The sequence below is a fragment of the Ranitomeya imitator genome, chromosome 6, assembly GCF_032444005.1.
Source record: "Ranitomeya imitator isolate aRanImi1 chromosome 6, aRanImi1.pri, whole genome shotgun sequence".
Classification (NCBI taxonomy): Eukaryota; Metazoa; Chordata; class Amphibia; order Anura; family Dendrobatidae; genus Ranitomeya; species Ranitomeya imitator.
Window position 1 is genome coordinate 494257310 of NC_091287.1, and position 25357 is coordinate 494282666.

Here is a 25357-nt window from a genome sequence, read left to right on the forward strand (position 1 = left end):
ATCTTCTTTGACAACCCCTTGACGATAATGATAATTAATAGAATGGGGAACATCCATATAAGTTATAATTAGCGCCCCATTTAAACAGCGACAGCAGTGGATAGAGCTTTGCATATTCTGTCTCGTGCTTGCTCTGATTGGGTTTACTACTAGATAGGATTGCTTGCATTAAAGGTTACCACTTCTGTACGATGCCTGCAAGTTTTGAATCACTGTTATATTACAAAGAAATTGTATTCTAATGAAAAGGAACCTGTATCCGGGCTGGATAAAGATGAGATGCATCGACAAAAACCATTCCATTCACATAGTTTCTGATACATATTAAAAGATATATGAATGTGGAAACATCCGGTGAATTGCTATGGATTGATGTCAGGCTGGTGACATAAAGGTCAAGCATTGCAAAGGGATATTGAGCCTCAGTTGATCATTTCCAATCATGTTTTCCTATTTTTATCAGTTAAATGGGTTTTTGTGGCCCAATATGTCGTTAAAAACAAGTCAATTGGAAAGGTTACAAATCTGTAAAAGTACAAAATCTGTGCTGGTTCGTGTTTTTAAAGTATTGGGAAATTGGTAACTAAATATATCTTAATGTCCAATTCTTAGTCATTTCTTCTTATTTCAAGGCCTTTCCTCATCTGCAGATGAAGCTGTCCTCAAATTAGCTGACCGATGCTGGTCCTGCTTTTCTAACCTTCAGGCATCTGCTATTTTATCTAAAGAAGCGATATGGGGCCAGGCACCCACAAGCACTGTAATATTACATTGTCACCCATTCATTATCTCTTAAAGGGACCAAAAATGCTAACACGCTGGAGGGATAGTACAGGGGTATTAGGAGCATTTTTTTTCTTATAAATGCATTGTGCTGTTCATCACTTATTCATCCTCCTTATTTTAGGAAAAAATGAGAACTATTGGAGGTGAGGTTGGAGGTAACGCAAGTCAAAGTTGGCAATTGTAGTCTTGTAGGAACACATCCTTTTGACAAAAGGAATAGTAACAACCAGTAGTCAATTCATTGATAAATATTAAGGTGAAATAACAGGAATGGCAGATTTTGGAGTTGGGAGAAAAGTGCTGCTGAGGGCATGGAGTGTTTAGAAATAGATGATATAAGGGACCACATTGTGAGTATAAATGTTGAAAAGAAAAAGCTGAGAAATGCTCGAGAAGTCTTGGAGACGGGAGTGGGAGGTTCGGAGTATGGCGGATGGTAGTCTTAGGTCAGTAGCAGAATAGAGATCATGGGAAGAATGGTAGACAGATGATGGAGAAGATGTAAGGTGATGCAGCATCATGGAGAGTTTTGTTGTTGAGTGTGATAAGATTATCTTGTATTCTGTACTGGATGGGCAACCAGTGCAATGGCTGGCACAGGGTGGAGGCATCAGAGTAGTAGGTTGGCACAAATATGAGCCTGGCTGTTGCATTCAGGATAAATTAGAATATACTTATACATGACATTTTCCATTTTTGCCTACCACAGTTTTTCTTCAATCCCCTATCCAGAATGTAACAACTAAATGTAGTACAGAAACAACTCAGTCGTCATCTCTCAGCCCTGACCTGTGCTAAATTACCATGCTAATAACTGAAGTAACTCGCTACTTCATCGTGTTTTACATATTTTTTTAAAGCACAAATTTCTTATCAAGAATGTAAATTACATTTTCCTTCTTTGCCATAATTAGCGAGACACCGTTCATGCATAATTTAGTTTTTAAATAAATTATAGGCAGAGGTCTGGATAATTGGAATGACCAAACTGCAATGAATCAACTTTCCGCAGTATTTTTAAGCTTGTTATAAGAAATTGAGCAATTTTTTTTCCTGCTATTTAATGAGATGAATTATTACGCTCACATAGACCAGGAAGACAATATATCATTTCTGGGACAGAAGGCGTTGCCCTCCATCAGAGTGAGCCAAAAAGTACAGATTTAGGATAAACTATATTATGGAGATCGGTCAGATGTGGGAGGCAGATGTAGGAAGATAATAAGGTAAGTAACACATAATACATCAAACATAAGGTGAAAATGTGCACTCATTGCTTATGACATGCATTCGCCATGATCCAAAGGCATTTGCTTAAAAATAAGTATCAATCACATTTTAAAACTTTTTCTTAGCCATTTTTTTACATCAGGAAATAGTGATTGTGAAACAACCTCTTCAAAGGGAACCTGTCAGGTCCAGGAATGCTATTTACCTGCAGATATAGCAACAAGCTGCAGGAATATAGCTTTAAATCTCACATACCCACCTTAATGAAGCAGCAGCTATAGGGAGAAAATTAAGCTTTATTCTCCCTGCAGCCGCTCACTTACAGCCATGGAGCTGTACAGGGATTGGTTACAGTCACTCTTCAATATACAGTGTGGCACTTTAGTCACGCCCTGGCATTTATTGACAGCCTGCACGCTGCACACACTCACTGCAGTGCAGGCTGTCAATCAGTGTGCTGGAGAGTGATCACAGAGAATTCACTGGTTAGAGAGCAGTGATAGTAAGCACCAATGACTGGAAGCAAGTGGCTGCAGGGAGAATAACATTTCATTTTCTACCAGTAGCTGGTTCACCAGTTAGATGGCTAAGCAGGAATTATACACTATTTACCTGCTGTTTACCTCTATATCTACAGGAAAAAATTACATTTCTGGATGCCACAGGTTCCCTTTAAACTTTTTGTCTTACCACTGATAGCTCAATTTTGGATGTCACTTCAAAGATCCCAGACAAATAGATAATTTAGCCTTCAAATTAGACATTTTCTTGAAAATGTTGACAATTAAAGAAATTCAGAGGTGACATTTTTACTTCCTTATCACCAGTAGATGCAGGGACAAATAAACCTATAATTCAGTGCTAATAAACCTACAACCTGGATCTTTGATTCCTAACCCAAGAGTAGATGAGGATGGCATGGGCACCTGGTACTAGGTTCCAAGAGTGGGCGCTGTTAACTATACACTTTCATAGAATCTAATGGTGCCCACTGGTAGATTGGTACACCATTGAAGACGTTTTGATTCATCAATGGATGATATGCTTCTGTAAGACAAGCCCCTTTGATTCAATAATAGGAAAACAAGAGGCCAGAGGCCATTATAATGTTCATGCACAATGGCTCTCTGCGGTCGATATCTGCCCAGGGCTTGTCTATACGCCCGACAAGGGGAGATTCACATAGTGTAAAGTGTGCTTGATATTTAGATGGCACATTATACAGTACATGGTTAAAGTTCTATGTGACTACTTTTATCAGAAAAAAACAAGGTGAGAAAGAAATATGTGATTTCTATTTAATCTGTGTCTGTATATTTGCTTGTGAACAGCTGGGGATGTAATAAATTTCAGACTGTGTAAATATCATAGCTCCACATAGATCGACTTGGAATTGGTACAGTGTTAAAAAGCTAATAAAATATCAGCCAGCATTTAAATACTATTTTTAATTCCAAATTAAATGCTGTTTTTCGAAAGAACCCAGAAATAGAAGTGTGGTGAAGACATTGATATTATGATATTAACGAGGAACAGATGCATCAGTAAAGCTCATTATATAAGAAATTTGACATTCAAGGTAATGAGGCGTGGGTGGGGTCTGGTTTCAAATACTGTATTAAGAATTTCTGAGTTGAGTTGCACATCAGGACCCTTATCTACGGTCTTGCATAGAACGGGAAGTGTTGTGCAACACTTCTCTTGGAGGTCGGGATAACAGGACCGAAAAAGGACTTTGACTTTCTGGTCACAACATAGCTACCGTAAGTTTGAATACTCAATGTCAAGCAGCAGCTGCAAAAGCAAATAAGATTTTAGGTTGTATAAAAAGAGAGATAAATTCCTGTGATACCAACGTATTGTTACCCTTTTATTGTTACCCTTTTATGAATCCATTGTAAAGTCACATCTTTAAAATTGGGTACAGTTTTGGGCTCCTTGTTCAAATAATGATAATGGAAAGTCAAAGTCAGATAATTAGATTCTTGCATAAAATGGGTGGGCTGCTCTCAATCAGAGGCTAAAAAGTTAAGCTTGTTTACCTTAAAAAAAGACACCCCAGAGGAGATCTCATTTATATGTATCAATATAGGTATGGTCAATAGAAAGAACTGGCGCATGACTTATTCCTCCCAAATGCTTTACAAAGGACCAGGGGGCACTCATCAAAAGGCTGGAAGCTTTTCTCACACAAAATGGCTTCAAGGTTATAAAAATGCCATATGTATAACTGGTGGAGAAAGGATTAATTTGAAGGACCTGTATCATTTTGAAATCTACTACTCAAGGACATGACATATCTGGATATTACACTGATCTGCATGGGTTCTGTGTAATGCTTTGTTTCCCTTGTGGAGGCAAGACAAAATAAACAAAGGGGTTATCCACTACTTGGACAACCCTTTCTCATTCCTCATGTTTGGCCTGTTAAAATAAAAATACCTGTACTCACCCCCCAGTGCCAACACCATCCCACCAGTGTCGGCATTTGCCTTTCTGGGACTCAAATGAGGTTGTTACGTCAAGTGAGCCGTACGACCAATCAGGGCTGGCATATCTGTTCCCTCCTTCAGAAATATCGAAATCAAGAGGTCATTGAGAGAACAACTGCAGCCCTTATTTCCCATTCATGCTCAATAAATCTGATGGCAGGGACAGTGAAGCCAGAGCTTATTGGGTGCCGGGTTCGTGTGATGTATGCATGAGCCCTGGGAATGTGCCGACACCACTGGAACGGCGCAAGCACCCGAGGTGAGCATAGGTGTCATTTTTAATGGGCCCAAACATGAGGAGGGGTGGTCCTAGTAGTGGTCAACCCCTTTAAACCCTTGTTAAAGAGAACCTGTCACCCCCAAAATGGAGGTTGAGCTAAGCCCACTGCCATCAGGGGCTTATCTACAGCATTCTGAAATGCTGAAGATAAGTTCCCGATGTAACCTGAAAGATGAGAAAAAGAGGTTAGATTATACTCACTTGGGCGGTCCGATCCGATGGGCGTCGCGGTCCGAGGGCCTCCCATCTTATGATGACATCCTCTTCTTGTCTTCATGCTGCGGCTCCGGTGCAGGCATACTTTGTCTGCCCTGTGGAGGGCAGAGCAAAGTACTGCAGTGCGCAGGTGCCGGGAAAGGTCAGAGTGGCACGGCGCCTGCGCACTGCAGTACTTTGCTCTGCCCTCAACAGGGTAGACAAAGTACGCCTGCCCGGAGCCGCAGCTTGAAGACAAGAAGAGAACATCATCGTAAGAAGATGGGAAGCCCCGGACCTGACCGCAACACCCATCGGACCGGACCGCAGCGGGAATGCCCCTGGGTGAGTATAACACTGGTCTACAAAAAAAAGAAAATTTTCTGGCATGGACTTTAAGAACAGTTTTAGACTAATTTGAGGGTGCTGAATTCAAATCTGATCTTATAATTTATCACAACACGTTTTTGCGCTACAGGTATATAGCCCATTTTCAAGAATTCCATGATAAATATAAGTAGTGTATGAAAAGTGTCGGTTTATACGGTTCACTAAGGTAAATTTAGTTTTCATTTAGTCTCCCAATAAATGTGAGAATATCTTTGCTTTATTTGAACATGCATAATTCCCATTTGTTATGATAACACCCTTGTTTTCTCTGCTACTGGGACAGTAGAGCTACAGCAGAGCATTGGGTGAAAACTGAATGGCCTCAGCGACAGAGTTTGGCATCTGGCGATAAGAATGTCATCCATGATCCTCTAGTGGATAGGAAGGACATTGTCTTTCCTCCCTTACACATAAAACTTGGATTGATGAAGCAGTTCGTCAAAGCTCTCAATCACAGCGGAGAATGCTTTAACTATATATGTTCAACTTTCCTGGTCTTAGTGAAGAGAAGAAAAAGGCTGGAATATTTGATGGACCTCAAATAAGAACACTTATGAGAGACCCAAATTTTATCACATCAATGAATGAGACAGAAGAAAGAGCTGGAATGCATTTTGTAATGTGGTGCAGAATTTTCTAGGGAATAAGAAAGCAGACAACTATGAAGAGATTGTGGAAGAGGTACTGATGAGTCTGCGAAATCTTGGATGTAGAATGAGTATCAAGATTCACAGCCATTTGGACTTTTTTCCAGAGAACCTTGGGGATATGAGCAAGGAACAAGGGGAGCGTTTTCATCAGGACATTAAAACAATGAAAGAACAGTATCAAGGCCGATGGGACTCACATATGATGGCTGACTATTGCTGGAGCTTGATGAGAGACAACCCAGAAGCTGTACATCACAGATCAGCCAAGAAAAGAAAGTTCAAATAACTGCCATTTGTCATTCATCTGTGTGCCATATATATGTGTTTTTATATTTTGTACTTTAATTATGTAAGTATATTTGATTTGCTGTACATAGACTTTGTAATCTTTGTTATTCCTTGATTAAAAATGTACAATGTAGTAGAGAAAATCATGTGTTTTTATCATAAAACATTAGATAGAAGTAATTTTCATCAAAAATTGAAAATATCTCGAAATCCTGATGTGATAGCCAAAAACGGAGTTCATATTCGTAATCAGCAGCCAAAATTGACCTAAAATATGTTTTAAAACCTTTTGCCAGAAAAATTGCGTTGACCAGTGTAATCTAACCTCTTTTTCTCATCTTTCAGGATACATCGGGGGCTTATCTACAGCATTACAGAATGCTGTAGATAAGCCCCTGATGCCGGTGGGCTTAGCTCACCTTCGATTATGGGGGTGACAGGTTCCCTTTAAGTCTCTCTTCGTCACAGATGAAGCAGTGTAGTCAGCAAATCTTCAAGAGAAGCTACAACAAGGGACTGATCTTGAATGTGTATTATCTTTTATATCTTTTAGCCAACTGTAAAGCCATCCAAGAGGACCTGATCTACAACTGACCAAACTATTCTGAGCAACCATGGTGCCACTAGCTCTGTCCCATACATACTGTGTAAGACTCGGCATATTGGTCAAGTTTCCTTGTTATGGCACATATACCAAAGGTTACATGCACAGACAATAATATGGCCACTGGTGTACCTGTGATGGGCAGGGTTTTGGTCGCAGTGACAGCTGGATGAGGGGCCCATTGTAGGAATGGTTGTACTTTTATTAGTGCCATTTTAGGGAACACAATTTATTTGCTAGGGTAATCTTATTTTGGGGGGAGGAATGGAAAAAACTTATGAGAAGTACTTTGATGTTAACTATATCCTATGGGTTATTACAACTGCTGCTGCCACATCTTTGATCGCAGGGCACCTTTGCGTAGATGATTTAAGGGGTGCCAGAGGCTGAATTCTGAGGCTGACAACATGCGCAGAGGATGGTCCAGGCATGCCTATCGGGCTGACTGCTGCTGATTTACATAAGGCACCAAAAAAGTAAAGGAGGCAGCAGATTAGAAAGGGGAACACTTTTAAAGGTTCACTTTCAACATGGCAATTTTTTTCTGCTTAGTTTGTGTTCTTATTTTTTCCTTATTAGATCAGGTGATTTAAATGATAATGTGGCAGAATAAGACACAGGATATCTCTACCTCGCTAATAAGGCAATTATACGACATGTAAATAGGGTTATTGTATGAAATAATGTCCATCCTTTCTATATTATGTGATAATTATTCTGCTGCGTTACAATATTAGAAGAGTCAAATAACATCTCTAAATTACAATACAAGACGTTAACTTTAAAATACAAAGAACTGAAGGATTTATAAAAGCATTTCATGAATTCATAAAATTCTACATTACATTATCACAGCAGGAGAAGCCTGAGTACAGCGGTAATGACCCACTAACAGGTTTTCGCACAATATCTGCATAATACTGTAGATGCTAAAGACACAAATCATTATTGTATTTGCACCTTTTGGGGTGTTTGTCGCCTGTTTTACATGTTCACCTAATTCATAATTTAATTTGCCTGAATTTTAATTGACTATATTACCTGTGTTTGCCCTTTTTTGTCTTTTTTTTGTGTGTTTGCCATACTGGGCACAGTTTTTGTTTTCCAAATGTTTTCGGCTGTTTTATCAATTGCAATTTAAGAAAAAAAGAAGCAAAATTGGTGCAAATGTACTCCAGTGTTCCACTGTAGTGATTTTGTACATGACAGTTCTTTGAGGGGCAAATTTCCACTGTTAAGTGAAACGTGTGACTTTTTAAGCTAAATAGTCACAAAAAGCGTAGTGATGAGAGAACGTGTTGTGTTATTCAAGCATGCTCGGGAGTGTCTTTGGTGTGCTTGAAAAATATGTTCCAGTCACCGCGGCCGCATGTCTCGCGGTTGTTCGACACATGCAGGCGCAGGGACTTGAACATATTAATCGAGCACCCCAAAGTCAATCGGTTAGCTCCTCAGTATGCTCGGATAACACCTTATCCTAACGCGTACACTCATCACTAGTGATGAGCGAATATACTCGTTACTCGAGATTTCTCGAGCACGCTCGGGGGTCCTCCGAGTATTTTTAAGTGCTTGGAGATTTAGTTTTCATCGCCGCAGCTGAATGATTTACATCTGTTAGCTAGCATAAGCACATGTGGGGATTCCCTAGCAACCAGGCAAACCCACATGTACTTATGCTGGCTAACAGATGTAAATCATTCAACTGTGGCGAAGAAAACTAAATCTCCAAGCACTAAAAAATACTCGGAGGTCAACCGAGCATGCTCGAGAAATCTCGAGTAACGAGTATATTTGCTCATCACTACTTATCACTACAAATTAGTTAAAATAAGGAGCTTAATTTTAACTGGCTCAAAAATCACGACACGCATCATATTGATGAATTTGGCATAAAAAAAACATTAGCGAATGCCACAAGACAAAAAACTAAAGTAGTTAACTTAAAAAAAAAATTGTAAATGATGGGGCCCAAAGTTTAGTTCAGAATTGTAACTAGTCTGTAAAATTCAGACGTTGTTTAGATCGGATCTGCAGCCACGACATATTATATAGCACTCACAAACGTTGGGTATTCCTTACCTCTACCTTGTCTTATCTGCTCTTATAGGGTATTCCTATCAGTGAAAGTTATCGCCTATTAACAGGATATATCATGATCTTCTTATCGGTGGATGTTCAACCGATCGTGAAAATGGGGCTCTAAAATCCCCCATTGGAAAATGCTGTGGTTGAGCAAGAGTGCCACGTGGCTAATTCATTCACTTTGAGGCTACCAAGAACAGTGCTCAGCTTTTTCTAGCATTTCAATAAATAATGAATTAAGCATTGATGCGCGTGTGTACACTCCATTCTGCAGAGCCCCACTGGTGGGATCAGTTTAGGGCCAAGCGGCTGGAGTCCAACTGATCCACAAGTTATCACCTATCCAAATGATAGCTGGAAACGGGAAGATCACGTTAAGGCCATGTTCACACGATCAGTATTAGGTCAGTATTTCATATCGGTATTTGTAATCCATGACTAGGCAGTGGAACAATCAGAGGGACAGTAGAATAGAACCTCGTCACCACTTCTGGATTTTTCACCCATCCCTTTAGTGTAGGTTCACACGAGCATATAAACAAATCGTTCAGAGTTTCATCCATAAAACTTGGACGATTTTCTTCTCACTTGTCACGTGTATACAATCCGTGTAAAAATCTGTAATGCTGCACTGTGGCTCCGTATGGCATCCGATTATTTTTGCGCACCCTTAGACTTGAAATGATGAGTATCTAATTAACGGACGAAACGAGCGCATACTGCGATTTTTTTCACACGCAGATTTGGTCAGTGAAAAAAAAAAAAAAAAAAAAAAAAAAAAAAAAATCGCAAAATCTGCACCACTCCATTGAATAACATTGGTCAGAGTGCTGTCCATTTTTAGCACTCGGACCAAAAATACAGTCTTTTGCATGAGCCCTAAAAGGAAATCTAATCTGTCATTAGGTTTTTTTTTTCTATCCCATCTGAGATCAACATGATATAGGAGTAGGGACTGATTCCAGCAAAATATCACTTAATGGGCTGGTTTCTGCAGTTTTGATAAAATCCCTGTTTTATCTGCGGAGTTCTGTATAGCCTCATCCTCACCACTGATTGGCAGCTTCCTGATAAAACTGTGCATAGGCAGAAAACTGCCAATCAGGGTTCGGGTTATACAGTGATCATCAATATGAAGAACCACATGGCAGCAGGTTTACCAGTGATAATCTCTGATAAAACTGTGATTTTGAAAAACTACAGCAAACAATCCAGATAGTGAATCACTGGAATCAGGATTTCTGCCCCCATTTCATGCTGCTCTCAGTTTAGGTAGCTAAAACCGAGATACAGATTCCCTTTAAGCTCTGTTACATTAGGATGCAGCTATGATCACTCTCTGTTTAAGGAAGACTTAAAGAGCTCCTACCATCTAACATAAAAATATAACTTTAGCAAAGAAATTATGAATAAATTTCACTGGAGCTCTCTTTTTCATTCACTCTGCTGCCGATTCACAGATTCTCTGTGTTTTTTTTTTAAATCTTTTCCGGATGGTGGCCACACTTCTCTTACTAACCAATTCACACTCTGATTGGGTAGTTTAAGACACGCCCCTACTCTTGGATTGGCCAGCACTGCTCATGTGAGGAGAGGAGAGCAGGAACTCCACTTCTCTCCATGCACACAGTATGGGAGACCACCAGTAGCCACTCAACAGAGTGTGAAGCTCATGAAAAACAGACAAATAGAAAAACGCTAAAAAAAGCAGGAAACAATCCATAAAAAGGACAGAAATATCATCATCCTTCATTTTAAAGGTTAAACTACCTTAATGTTTTAATCAATCACCATTTACAAAGTATTCTTTCTACTGTCAGTGAATGATAACGCTGTTTCTGTTTAGAGGCAGTGAACCATTACATACCTGGTTCACAAACCTTGTGGTTAATTTATCAATCTAAAACATTTCCTGGTCTTAAACTATTTAATAAAAAAAATTACAAACAATCCCTTTAAGAGAAAACTTTTTGCGCTACCTTTGAATCCCGACTTTCAGACACAATTAGCCAGTAATGCTTATTTTAATGTATTCTCTTCTGTAACCACGAGAAACAAAATATTATTGGAATGGAAAAAAAAAAACAGCAGTTTTGACTCCAGCTCCATCATTACGAGTCAACACATACTTTTCTAATTATAAAACTGTCAGAAATAAATAGAACATGCTAGAAATAGCTTCAATTAGAGAAAAATAACGCAACAAAAATAATACAAATTTTAACGAAGTCAACCATTGTTTCTATTGATATATTAGGACATTGTACATTTAAAAAATAGAATATTTCCACTGCTTACAGAAGGTGATAATGAATATGTCATAGCTCTGGGAATGTATTGACAGGGTCAAGGAAAAAGTTATTCTAGAACAATTTCATTAACCCCTTAAATGAATTGTCTGGTCGGACATTTATTTCGCTAAAGCAAAGAGTGAGCCTTCCATGATTGCGTGCCATGTTTCACACTTCCCGAGTCCCAGACAGTCTCTATTTCCTGGTCCCACCAAAAATGGTCAAAATACCACTTAGCCAAATACTATCTAAGTAAAGGTCAACATGTTGGCCAGTAATTGGATGAGCTGGCATTACCTGCCATTTCCAGTGTGCCGTGATGGGACCTACCCAGTAGTAGAGACCGGTGGAAACCCAGCCTGCTCAACCTCTGCTCCATTTAGATCGAGTTCTTCAGTCCTCTGTTTTTTGGACCAGTGAGCATTTCAACAGTCACATCTTCAGTGATCAGTAAGTTACCTCCTTACCAATGGGTAGAGGAAACATATAATCTTGGCACAACCCTTCTAAAGAACATCTAACACTATGGGTTAGAGTCATCAAAGCTTTCATTTAGGCGCAACTCGGAGCTGTGCCTAAATTTTGAGACTTCTGCTGTCTTCACGCCAGTTTCTTCCAACTCTGCCAAAAATGGGTGAAGCTGAGGCTGGAAGTGGTGTGGCAACTTCAGCTCGTCAAATTCATGACGGCATTCACTACACCACAAATCCATGCATTGTAGTAGGAGGTGTACGCCACTCGTCCGGTGCTCTTGATTCTTTTCATTAATCAGGAGCTTCTGACTCCAGTACACATCCTCATCAAGACCAGCATAAAAAACAGCAATCTTGATGAATCAGGCCCTATGATGTTACGTGACGATCAAAAATCCCTGTTCCCTGTATAGGAAAACAAAATGGTCCGGATTCTTTATTACATTTGAACTTTTTTTTTTTTTTTTTGCATAATTTTTTGCCTTTTTTACTTTTGCGCCTTATTTTTTTTAATCTGCACCTTTTATAAAGTGAATTTTACATGTGTTCGGTTGTTTTTTTACGTTCGGCATTGTGAGCAGGATTTGAGGTTTGCAGATTTTTTCAGATGATTCATCAATTACGACTTGTTAAAAAAATCTCAAAACTTTTGTGCAAATGTATTCCAGCCGGAGTCTCCCGTCACCTGTCGGGTCAGAGGCATCTCCCTACTAGTGCGCATTTACTAGCAGCCCCACTTGCCTTGTAGACCCTGACTATATTGATGTGGATGCACCTCTTTTCACCCATTCATACTCTTTTGCAATCTTACCTAAGATGATGGAATGACTCATGGCTCGTATCTCGTTTGTCCATCTTTGTCTTGCCTCACACACTTTTTTGTACTTTTTTGTTCCATAAGCTGTTTTCAATGTGTATTATTTATTAAATTTTTTCATGTTTACTCGCTACATCTTTCCCTCCAGTTTCTTCTAAAGTCCCATATCATGCTACTTAGTTCCTCCTCTCTTCTATGCTGTCCACAGATCACACTGTATTGTCAATGTGACGGTTTCTCTTTAAGGCTTAATACAGATAATTTGTATATACATTTAATACTAAGAAACTTTAACACTGTTTCTGAAAGAAGAAAAAAATTGGAGGGATATATAATTTTGCATATGAACCGATCTGACCTTTGTCAGGAATCCCCCGCTATTTTTATACATTGGCCAAGGGGGGATTAATATAAAACCTAAAGCTTAGAAGAGATTTTGTTTATTTTCTAGGAAAATAATCCAAATCGTTATTAAAGAGAAACTCAAATACACAAGTGACTGAGACGCATAAGATCGGAATGATAGAAAACGCTCCGAGAAATGAATTCACCCACACTTTCTACTGCAAATGTCCTCACATCCACAACACAAAGTGGTTATACATATGGCAGGGACCATATCAGAGCCCTAACCCTAACCCTGACCTCACGGCATCAGTCTGAAGTGTACACCTGTGTTGGCACATATACCCCCCGTGTGCCCGGCTCATGCAGCTTTACTTACATTCCCCATTGCACGATGATAAGTGCATGATCATCCGGATAAATGTTTCTACATTGTCCATTCTACCTTGTTTCACTTATTCTTCCATCCCTTTTTTTTGTCCCATTGAACGTTCTTTTGAACCTAAATAGCACTGAGGAAAATCCATCTTGGGTGCCGTATTGGAGATGATGTGGACGTTATTGATACCCACTTCCTATGCTTGGCGGGTTGAATAGAGGGACTATAAAATATAGGTGGAAATGTTTTCGGAGTGGGATACGGAAGAATAGAACACAAATATAAAGTTACACCAAATCTTGGATTAGTTAAGACTTGCCGGATAGTTATTTGGACGAGGAAGAGGGACTGCTACGGGCTCTTGATCTAGCAAGCTTGGAACCGCTGGGAGCTCGGAGAAGGTCTACCAGATATGCGGGTTTTATGGAGTCGCTGTGGGGCCAGGAGCGGAGCGCCAGACTCAGGTATTAGCTGACAGTTGAGTAAACTCTAAGGCCTCATTCTGACCCTTGGTTGGAAACCTCACGGTGACAAACTTTATAATTTTGTAAAGCCATTTTATTTTTATGTAAAGCATCTGATTTTTTCCATGGTTCAAAGTCATCAGGAAATTTTATCTGTTGAATAAATTAATTTCAATGAAAAAAAGTCAGCAAAGATGCATTAATTACATGAAACACCAAACTGGAGACACCTATCTGTACCCAGCAGGGTGTTCCGAGTTCCTGCTTCTCTGGTACCGTAAGATTCTCGTTGGCTGGGCGAGATGTTGTATGTACTTTCTCTTGGAAGATACCAATTCTCGGAAAAGCTCTTTAAAAAACGTTTTATTTAATGCAGATGTTGGGTGGATTTCTCACAAGCATTTCAAAAACAGACCAAAAAATTGCAATGACAACCCTGTCACGTTTCATTATTTCAGATGGGATTATTTTAATGACTGTTGGGACAGCGCACACATATGGGTAGGCCTCCTTAGTAAATACTAAAACAACAAAGGAAGTTACAGTTTTCATGCTAATCACAGATGCAAAGATTTTCTCTTGATTCAAAGACTTTTTGAAACTATTAAAATATTCTACCCGCAAAATTACCTTCCAAGCGTCGCATTGTGCTGTGTAGAAATTCCCATCTGATTTCCATTAAGTGCAAAGAATTTAGGTATAAAAAGCTGCCAAGTAACAATGCTGTGTACTTATTTAGGCACAGAAACAAACGCTATCTACAGAAATACTTGTTAATATCCATATAGGCCAATTTATGTCACTTGTCAGTTCTACAAAGCTTGTTAGCCATTTGCATCCCGTGTAGCAGACATAGCCAAAGTATAACTCGCGTATTACGAGGGTCTGTGTGGGGACGGTCTTTGTTGGGACATCATACTGTGTAATGGGATTTGTGGGGAGATCATACTATATGAAGGGCTTTGTAGGTAGTTATTCTGTGTGGGGGGCCGCATGGGAACATCATACTATGTGGGGGGCTTTGTGTGGGATGTCATAGTGGGTGGGGGGCCTCATGGGGACATCATACTATGTGAGGGGCTATGTGTGGGATGTCATAGTGGGTGGGGGGGCCTCATGGGGACATCAAACTATGTGAGGGGCTTTGTAGGTAGTTATTCTGTGTGGGAGGCCTCATGGGAACATCATACTATGTGAGGGGCTTTGTGGGGAATGTCAGTGGGTGGGGGGCCTCATGGGGACATCATACTATGTGAGGGGCTTTGTGGGGGATGTCATAGGCTTTGTAGGTAGTTATTCTGTGTGAGGGGCCGCATGGGAACATCATACTATGTGGGGGGCTTTGTGTGGGATGTCATAGTGGGTGGGGGGCCTCATGGGGACATCATACTATGTGAGGGGCTTTGTGGGGGATGTCATAGTGGTTGGAGGGCCTCATGGGGACATCATACTATTTGAGGGGCTATGTGTGGGATGTCATAGTGGGTGGGGGGGCCTCATGGGGACATCATACTATGTGAGGGGCTTTGTGAGAGATGTCATAGTGGGTGGGGGGCCCCATGGGGACATTACACTTTGTGAGGGGCTTTGTGGGGGATGTCATAGTGGGTGGGGGGCCTCATGGGGACATCATACTATGTGAGGGGCTATGTGTGGGATGTCATAGTGGGTAAGGGGCCTCATGGGGACATCATACTATGTGAGGGGCTTTGTGGGGATGTCATAATGTGTGGGAGCCACCGGGAAACATATTGTGTGTGGGGGGTTTGTGGGGATGTCAAACTGGGTGGGGGTTGTATATCGACATCATACCATGTGGGGATTCGTCATTACAAGAATTAAGTGAAGCTGCCAATCACACCCAGGCAAGTATAATTACAGGATCCAAGGCAGGACTAGTCTGGAGGAAGAGACGCTCTGTCAAACTAGTTCTCTTTCATTAGCATATGCAATGCTGCTGAATAAAACTACATTTTTTAAAGGATTATCAAGGCGTAGAAAAGACCTTATGAAAATAAAGAAATCTCCAAGCATTTTGCTATATTAGTGATCAGGGACAGACAGGAGACTCCTCAGGGCAGGTTCTCTATAAACGCTGTAGGAGTTACGGAAAGATCTGAACAAACCGTGCTGGACTCTTTCCATAAATCCTCTAAAGCTCTGAAATATGCAAACGGCCATCATATGCCTTTCATTTTGTTCCTGCTTTCTAGGTGACCATGCAAATATCGCCATCTGACTGCTTTTGGGTTTCAACGTTTGAGCAGGAGCATTAAAGCAAATAACTCGCTGCCCACAAATCCGAGAGGGTAGTTACCAGCTAAATAGATCTAGAGTAGATTTCCCGATCACCTGCTTAACTACTAAGTCACAGAGCGACATTGAAAAAGATATACCACATATCTAATATATAAAGCTGAATGTGTGTATGTGTGTATGTATGTCCGGGATTGGCATCTGCACCGTCACAGCTACAGCCACAAAATTTTGCACAGTCACACATCTGGACCCCAAGAGCGTCATAGGCTATGTTGTGAGGCGAAATTTTAACCCCGCGCGTTCCAATTCACCAAACAATTTTGCCCCTATCTACATAATGGGGGAAAAAGTGAAAGGAAAAGTGTTGGAGGCGTCGCAGCTGCAGCCACAAAATTTTGCACAGTCACACGCCTGGACCCCGAGAGTGTCATAGGCTATGTTGTGAGGTGAAATTTTAACCCCGTGCTTTCCAATTCACCAAACAATTTTGCCCCTTACTACATAATGGGGAAAAAGTGAAAGGAAAAGTGTTGGAGGCGTCGCAGCTACAGCCACAAAATTTTGCACAGTCACACGTCTGGACCCCGAGAGCGTCATAGGCTATGTTGTGAGGTGAAATTTTAACCCCGCGCTTTCCAATTCACCAAATAATTTTGCCCCTATCTACATAATGGGAAAAAATGAAAGGAAAAGTGTAGGAGGCAAATTGACAGCTGCCAGATGTGAACAAGGGGGACTTAAAGAATGAGAGCGATGGCGCCAAAGAGTATATACCATACAGTTGCTAAGGTGGGGCCCCGACATGGGATACTCACCACACGGGGATATGAACACACACACAAAATGTGCCACACACTACCACGTGCTTGAACACATATTACCCTCAGCACACATTTCACCACAAATACACCAACCTCGCCACATAAAAGTCGAAACACAAAAGTCGCCACTCAAAACTCGCCACGCACAGAACTCGCCACATGCAAAAACTAGGCTCTTGCAAAACTCGCCGCAAGTGCAAAACTCATCTCATGGAAAACTCGCCACACGCAAAACTTGCACACGCGGAAAAATTGCCACATGCACAAAAGTTGCAACACATGCAAAAGTTACCTCACACAAAACTTGCACATACTCAAAAGGCACCACACATAAAACACGCCACGCGCAAAACTCGCCATGCGCAAAACTTGCTGCACACAACTTGCTACACTAACCTGTCACATGCAACTCGACACACAAAGTTGCTACACGCATGTTGCCACACAAAACTCATCTCACAAAAGTCGCTACATGCATGTCGCCACACGCAACTCAACACACACAACTTGACAAACGAAACTCGCCCTAAAACACACACAAGTCTGGTATTATCCATCAAAAACAAAAATCTGATTAATAAGCAAACTACAACAAATGTACCATATAGGAAATATGGCAACTGTCAGTCACATGACCTGTCTATTATGTGTATGTGTGAGCTAATATATACTGCCAGGGGGAGGGATTCCTGTTGGCTGGGGATTTATCAGGCTGCCAATTTAGCTTACAAATACTGAGGTAAAAATACTGACCAAATAACGTGTGAACGAGGTCTAATACAGGAGGAGATGACATACAGATATATACTATGTGCAGGGGAGATAACACACAGGTACATACTATATACAGGAGGAGATGACATACAGGTATATACTATATACAGGAGAGATAACACACAGGTACATACTATATACAGGAGGAGATGACATACAGGTATATACTATATACAGGAGGAGATGACACACAGGTATATACTATATATAGGAGGAGATGACACAAAGATATATACTATATACACTAGAGATGACACACAGGTATATACTATATAGAGGAGGAGATGACATACAGGTACATATATATATATATACAGGAGGAAATGACATACAGGTATATAGTATATACAGGAGGAGATGACACACAGGTATATACTATATACAGGAGCAGATGACCCACAGGTATATACTATATACAGAAGGAGATGACACACATATATATACTATATACAGGGGAGATGACACAGGTATATACTATATACAGGAGGAGATGACATACAGGTATATACTATATATAGAAGGAGATGACATTCAGGTATATACTATATATAGGGGAGATGACACACAGCAGGTATATACTATATACAGGGGAGATGACATACAGGTATATACTATAGACAGGAGATGACATACAGATGTATACTATATATAAGGGAAATGACAAACATGTATATACTGAGGTAATGAGGTGAAAATGAGAGGTGTGAGGTGAAAATGAAAAGGTGTGAGTGCAAAATGAGAGTAGTGAGGAAAAATAGTGGAGTGATCAGAAAATGACAGATGTGAGGTTGAAATGACAAGTGTTAGGGGGGAATGAGAGGAGTGAGGGAGAAAATGAGAGGTGTGAGGGAGAAAATGAGAGATGTGAGGGGGAAAATGAAAGATGTGATTGGGAAAATGAGAGGCGTGATGGGAAAATAAGAGAAGTGAGGTGCTATAACTAACCACAGATATTTACTATGCCCAGGCAACGCCGGGCTCTTCAGCTAGTTAGGTATATAGCTCTAATATGGCACCCTTAGGCTTCTACGTGTACTGCAGAACATCTATAGGCCTGATTCGTTACGTGCAGGGGTGTAACTACAACAAGTGCAGGGGTTGAAATCGCACCCGGGCCCTGGAGCCTAGGGGGCCCTAAAAATCCCTTTGGCCTATAGAAAAAGTCTATTGCTATTAAAGATTTAAAATATTTGGGGGCCCCATTGGAGCTTTCTCATCGTGGCCCATGAGTTTCAAGTTACACCACTGGTTACGTGCTATGTCTTAACTAATGCTGCATTGCCGAGGTGCTGTCATCTAAAATTTTGGTGTATTCTGTAACCATAAGGTAGAACATGGAGTACCTACAGTTTTGTAGTGTGCATTGAAGCACACAACAGCTGCAGGATTATGCTAATGTAGTATTTAAAACAAACAGCAAATGGCACTTTGTTTACTGTTGATATTAGCCTAATTCCTTTCTATCCTGTATTCTATGACCTCTCTGGTTTGTTAATCTTAGTTTCTCCATGAGATGATGCAGATAATGGTCGCTCTATGTCCTAAATTCCCAAGTAACACAGATCATTCTCCCACAATATATGCTGAATCATTCCATTTTAAGCTGAAATCTGCAACATAAGGACATAAGACATAGACGAGTCTAAGGACCCTTTCACACGTTTGTTAGCCCTGTCAAGGCTTACATCCGAACCCCCTACAAAATTTAAAAAACATGGGTTTAGGGCGCGTGAGCCGACGGGGCCATTAACTACAATGATGCAAATGGAGTCCCAGGGTGCTCTGTCGTGCATAATTTTCGGTCATAAAGCCTATCGGTGGTGGACACCAAGATATAGTCTACTATATCTATATCTAGCCCTTGCATTCAATAAGCATTCACAGCTGAACATGATGCATGACAGAGCAAAAGGGGACTCTGTCTGCACCATTATAGTCAATGGCCCATATGCCTGAATCCCGCTTTGTGGGAGGTTCGGACTTAAGCCACCGAGCGTAGGTGAAAACAATATGTGACAGCTCCCTAGGTAAGAGCTCCTGTAGATGTTCTTCCATGAACATTAGTCACATCCTTCAATGACGCTTTTGCCTTTCACAATGAGAAGTCTTCGCTTTTCGGCGTATTGTTTTATTAGACCGACGCCGAGTGGTTTTGTGCCGTCAGTCACACAATTCCATTACATCGACTCTCCGTCATGAGATAGGTGCAAATGTGACAACTTATTTATTGCAAGACTGCACTTTGTGTTCCCATCTGTCACTCACGTGCTATTCTACCTTACAACATAGCAAAATGCGCTGACCCTATCATTCCTGGAAATAATCTTTAATTATACCTCATAAAACTTGGCAGAAAATAGTCTCCGTGGGCGCAGAGACTTCGTAGACAGTGGTATAAAAAGGAGTTATTTTCTGCTACATTAAACTAATGAAAATGGCTTAATATGAACATAAAATCATAGATCTGAGGCGAAGAATGCAAATATATATTTCTTGCATGGTTGCTGAGATATGTCACTCGTTTTCACTAACGTAAATGAATTGCAATTTAATTGGCTCGCTAATGTCTGTGATTGTGTCCATGCTTCGCATTTAATTTTCCTGGCGGACTTCGAGCAGGTACAGAACCTTAATTTCCATCTGGAAGACAAAACTGACCAACAGTCCAATCTTAATGGCCTCATCTTGGTGCAGCTAGTTGGAGGGAGAGGGTCCGATGTGGTCAGTGGCCTGGAATTTTGTTTCAAAAGAGGAGTCAACAAACCACTTTGCCTTGACTGAGTATATTCAGGGTTAGGACATACAATGGAAACTTTGTTCTTCATGTAAAGGCACTTTGCTACAACTACTGCAACTACCGAACCAAGGAGCAGTATCTACTCACCTGGGACGCCGGCTTCCATCCAAAAACTAATGTCTGTTCCATCAGCATGGTCATACAGTTTGGTTATGTTGATGGGTTCTAGAAGCTGCATTATTTCCGACATTATGGCTTTGGCTTCTGGCTTGCCGGAAAACTCCATACCCAGTGGCATAAAAGTACCCATGTCTGTCTCCATGACCAAGTCCATATTGGCAATGTCTTTCTGTTAAAAAAATATATAGGAAAATACAACAGTAATAACATTTATGCATTAATATTGTATACAGTATAATACAGTATAAGATACTAAAAATCCTGCAATATATCATCACCTGCAAGCTACGTCTCCACCTATCCACCTATCAGACAATTAATAAATAGCATCAGAATCCCCTGTAGTTTGGGGACCTATAGCACTGATCCGAGGTATACAATCATTCTGCAGTTAACGCTTTGGATCTCTATGTATGCAGCAAGACATACGTGCCAATGACTGAAATTTCCATTTCCAATAAGCTTGTCAGCAGAGGAAAGCATGAACTGCTCTAAAATTTCTTGGTAGACGACTGCGCTGACTTTGGTCTTGATAAAACACAGTGGACCTACACCAGCAGATGACATGGCTCCTGAAACCATCATTGATTGTGGAAACTTCACACTAGACCCTGGAAATCAAGGTCCCAGAGTCTGGAAGAAGAGTGGAGAGGCCACAATCCAAGCTGCTTAAGGTCTAGTGTAAAAACAATACCGGGTTTAAAAACAACAGTATCACTGTGCTTGATTGGCAGCAAACTCACCTGACCTTAACCCCATAGAGAATCTATGGGGTATTGTCAAGAGAAAGAAGAGAGACACCAGACCCAACAATGCAGGCGAGTTGAAGGCTACTATCAAATCAAAATAACCTGGGCTTCCATAACACCTCAGCAGTGCCACAGGCTGATTGCCTCCATGCCACGCCACATTGATGCAGTAAGTGATGCAAAATGAGCCCCGACCAAGTATTGAGTACATTTACTATACATTTCAATAGGCCAAGATTTTGGATTTTAAAATCATTTTTCAAGCTGGTGTTATAAAGTATTCTAATTTACTCAGATAATGACTTTTGGTATTTCACTGGCTGTAAGCCATAATCATCAACAATAACAGAAATAAACACTTGTGTGACGCTAGTCACTGCTCACGGCCAAGCCGTGAGTCAGAATGGTCGAGGAGTCAAAGGTCAGAAGCCAGGAGGGTATGTCATAAACAAAAGAAAGAGGCAAAACCCTAGTCAAGTAAAGTTCCGAGATACCGGGAGGATAACGGATCAAAGCTGAAGGGGTCAAAAAAAGAGGATGGTCAGAACGAAGTCCAAGGTCAGGCAACAGATCAAGCATACAGAACTCAAGACACAGGAGAACAAGTTGAATGTAGAGTTCTGGAAGACACAGCTCAGTTAAGTAGCATGGCAATTATCTGGAATAATCAACACTTGGAGACAGCCGACGCATTACAGTCTCAGATTGGATAGTCAAGCTTTTAATCAACACACTGACAGCTCAGCATGCCCCTGTACCAGATTGGATGGCTGAGTTGTCAGTAACTGCATCCCAGACACACTGAGGGGTAGAACCGTGACAACTAGTGATGAGCGAGTATGCTCATTACTCGAGTTTCTCTGAGCATGCTCGGGTGGTCTCTGAGTATTTCGGCGTGCTCGGAGGTTTAGTTTATGTCGACACAGCTGCATGATTTGTGGCTGCTAGACAGCTTGAATACATGTGGGGATTCCCTAACAAACAGGCAATCCTCGCAAGTATTCAAGCTGTCTAGCAGATGCAAATCATGAAGCTGCGTCGACATAAACTAAATCTCCGCGCACGCCGAAATAATCGGAGACCACCAGACCATGCTCGGAGAAACTTGAGTAACGAGCATACTCGCTCATCACTAGTGACAACTAGTGACTAGTGACAACTTGAAATAGATAACTCTATATAAATATACTAGATGGTGGCCCAATTCTAACGCATCGGGTATTCTAGAATATGCATGTCCACGTAGTATATTGCACAGCCCACGTAGTATATTGCCCAGTCACGTAGTATATTGCCCAGCTACGTAGTATATTGCCCAGCCACGTAGTATATTGCCCAGTCATGTAGTATATTGCCCAGTTACGTAGTATATTGCCCAGTGACATAGTATACAGCACAGAGCTACGTAGTATATTGCACAGCGACATAGTATACAGCACAGAGCCACGTAGTATACAGCACAGACATGTAGTATATTGCCCAGCCACGTAGTATATTGCCCAGCTACGTAGTATATTGCCCAGCTACGTAGTATATTGCCCAGCCACGTAGTATATTGCCCAGTCATGTAGTATATTGCCCAGTTACGTTGCAAATGCAAATCATGAAGCTGCGTCGACATAAACTAAATCTCCGCGCACGCCGAAATAATCGGAGACCACCAGACCATGCTCGGAGAAACTTGAGTAACGAGCATACTCGCTCATCACTAGTGACAACTAGTGACTAGTGACAACTTGAAATAGATAACTCTATATAAATATACTAGATGGTGGCCCAATTCTAACGCATCGGGTATTCTAGAATATGCATGTCCACGTAGTATATTGCACAGCCCACATAGTATATTGCCCAGCCACGTAGTATATTGCCCAGCTACGTAGTATATTGCCCAGTCACATAGTATATTGCCCAGTCACGTAGTATATTGTGCAGCGACGTAGTATACAGCACAGAGCCACATAGTATACAGCACAGAGCCACGTAGTATATTGCCCAGTCACGTATTATACAGCACAGAGCCACGTAGTATATTGCCCAGTCACGTAGTATATAACACTGCCCACGCAGTATATAACAGTGGCCACGGTGAGTATAGCAGTTTTTTTTTATTATTATTATCATTACATTTTTTTACTATTGTTGGCGCATAGGCAGCATCAATAGTAAAAAATTGGGGACACACAGGGTTAATAGCAGCGGTAATGGAGTGCGTTACCCGTGGTATAACGCGGTCCGTTACCACCGGCATTAACCGTGTGTGAGCGGTGACTAGAGGGGAGTATGCGGGCGCCGGGCACTGACTGCGGGGAGTAAGGAGCGGCCATTTTCTTCAGGACTGTGCCCGTCGCTGATTGGTCATGGCTGTTTTGCCGCGACCAATCAGCGACTTGGATTTCCATGACAGACAGAGGCCGCGATCAATGAATATCCATTACAGACAGACAGAAAGACAAACAGACGGAAGTGACCCTTAGACAATTATATAGTAGATGTTTCTATATAAAATATGCATTTCATTTTTTGTATTGAAGAACTGAAATAAATTACTGTAACTTTTTAATGATATTCTAATTTTGAGAAATCACAGTTGATGAAAATATTCCAACATAGTTCCTGACATAATATGATGGAATTTAGGGGGCAACATGCATAATTACATGTGTAAAAAAAATAATATTTTTTTCTTTTTTTTTAGTGTATGATGTGTTGAAGTTGAATTTATTATAATAAATGTTGTTAAAAAAAATGATGGGATGGATCTGAAATCTGTTAACAAAGATGTGGGTTACTGCAGCGAGTCAATCCAAGGGAAAAAAAAACAGCATGCATGAGTTGCCTCTGATAATTATCGGATCACTCTCAGACATTCGTGTCTATGGATCCGTGGAAAAAAATCAGACCGCATTCGGATGACATCTGAGTGCGGTGCAATTTTCACGGACTGACAGAATGGAGAGCTTTTCAATGGGCAGGGGGTGTTTTAGCACAAGTGTAATGCAAATCTAAAAAGTCCCAGTGGTTTTTGCTGTTAGACAATTTAAAAGGCAGAAAATAAAAATAGTTTTGTTTTTTCAGAACGTCCATAAATGTACTTATTGCTGGAAATAGAGTTTTTGAGAATCAATTTGCAGGCGATCTGTTGCCATCAGATGACAGTCCTTCGAACAGTCTCTTACCTCCTGAGATCTGCGGCGTTCCTGTTGATTTGCTGGACGGGAGCAACATCACATACGCGTCACACTGCAACAATGGCGTTACTCCACGTCAGCTAATTAAAAAAATGAGCTACATATGTGGAAATGTAAGTGACGGTTATCAGAGCTTGTGTCCTACAGTCACAGATCATTACACTGGCTATTGGACCGGGTATTGCAAATAGATTTGCACCACTCTCATAAAAAAAATCTAGGTTTCTGCTTCCCGTCTGTCACACTGCAAACAGGCATATCAGAGAGGGAGGCTTTAAAGCCATTGACAGGAGCAATGCATGCTTGGATGTGAGGAGAAAGCTAGTTTCAGCACCTATAGTGCTGACAGAATGCTAAGAGAAGTTTAATTTGTTGTGGGTTGTGAGGGCAGAAAGACCGTGTTCTTCTTTTTTTTTTTTTTTTTTACAAATGTTGTATAATATTTTCTTACAGAAAAAGTGGGTCTGGTTTAATTAAAGGATTCTTACAGATTCTAGCCAGGTTCTTGTATACTATTAATTACCAGGAAAAAAAAATATCTTCGTTTAAGCAGTTTTTTTTCCTCTTCTCTCGCCACTGCTGGCTAATAAGGCCACAAAGTCGCCAGGTTCAACTTGTACTTGGAAAATGGAAAAAAAAAAGAGAGAAGGTGTCAGAACCTCGTCTCCGTCCAGAGTCTGCTAATGACAAGGACGTTAGTCTCCTCTATCATTACCCTCTCCACTTCCCTGGCAGTCTTATCCACCTATTCGTCTCTGTGATTGCTCCTCTAACCTATCCTTACTACAAGAATAAAACCCTCTGGATGTCATGTCAGTCTGTAATTTGGAGCTAAATCTCTACATCATGTCCCAGTTCAGCCATGAATTATGTTCTC

The 25357-nt window shown here is 40.9% G+C and overlaps 1 protein-coding gene across 3 annotated transcripts in view; it reads right to left on the bottom strand.

Annotated features, from left to right (window-relative positions):
* CPQ (carboxypeptidase Q) overlaps positions 1-25357 on the bottom strand; it is a 649160-nt gene that overhangs the window by 14390 nt on the left and 609413 nt on the right. For all 3 annotated transcript variants that reach the window (XM_069731668.1, XM_069731670.1, XM_069731669.1), the window contains exon 7: positions 20508-20709. In XM_069731668.1, coding sequence (XP_069587769.1) covers positions 20508-20709 — 202 coding nt within the window. The remainder of the gene's footprint in view (positions 1-20507; positions 20710-25357) is intronic.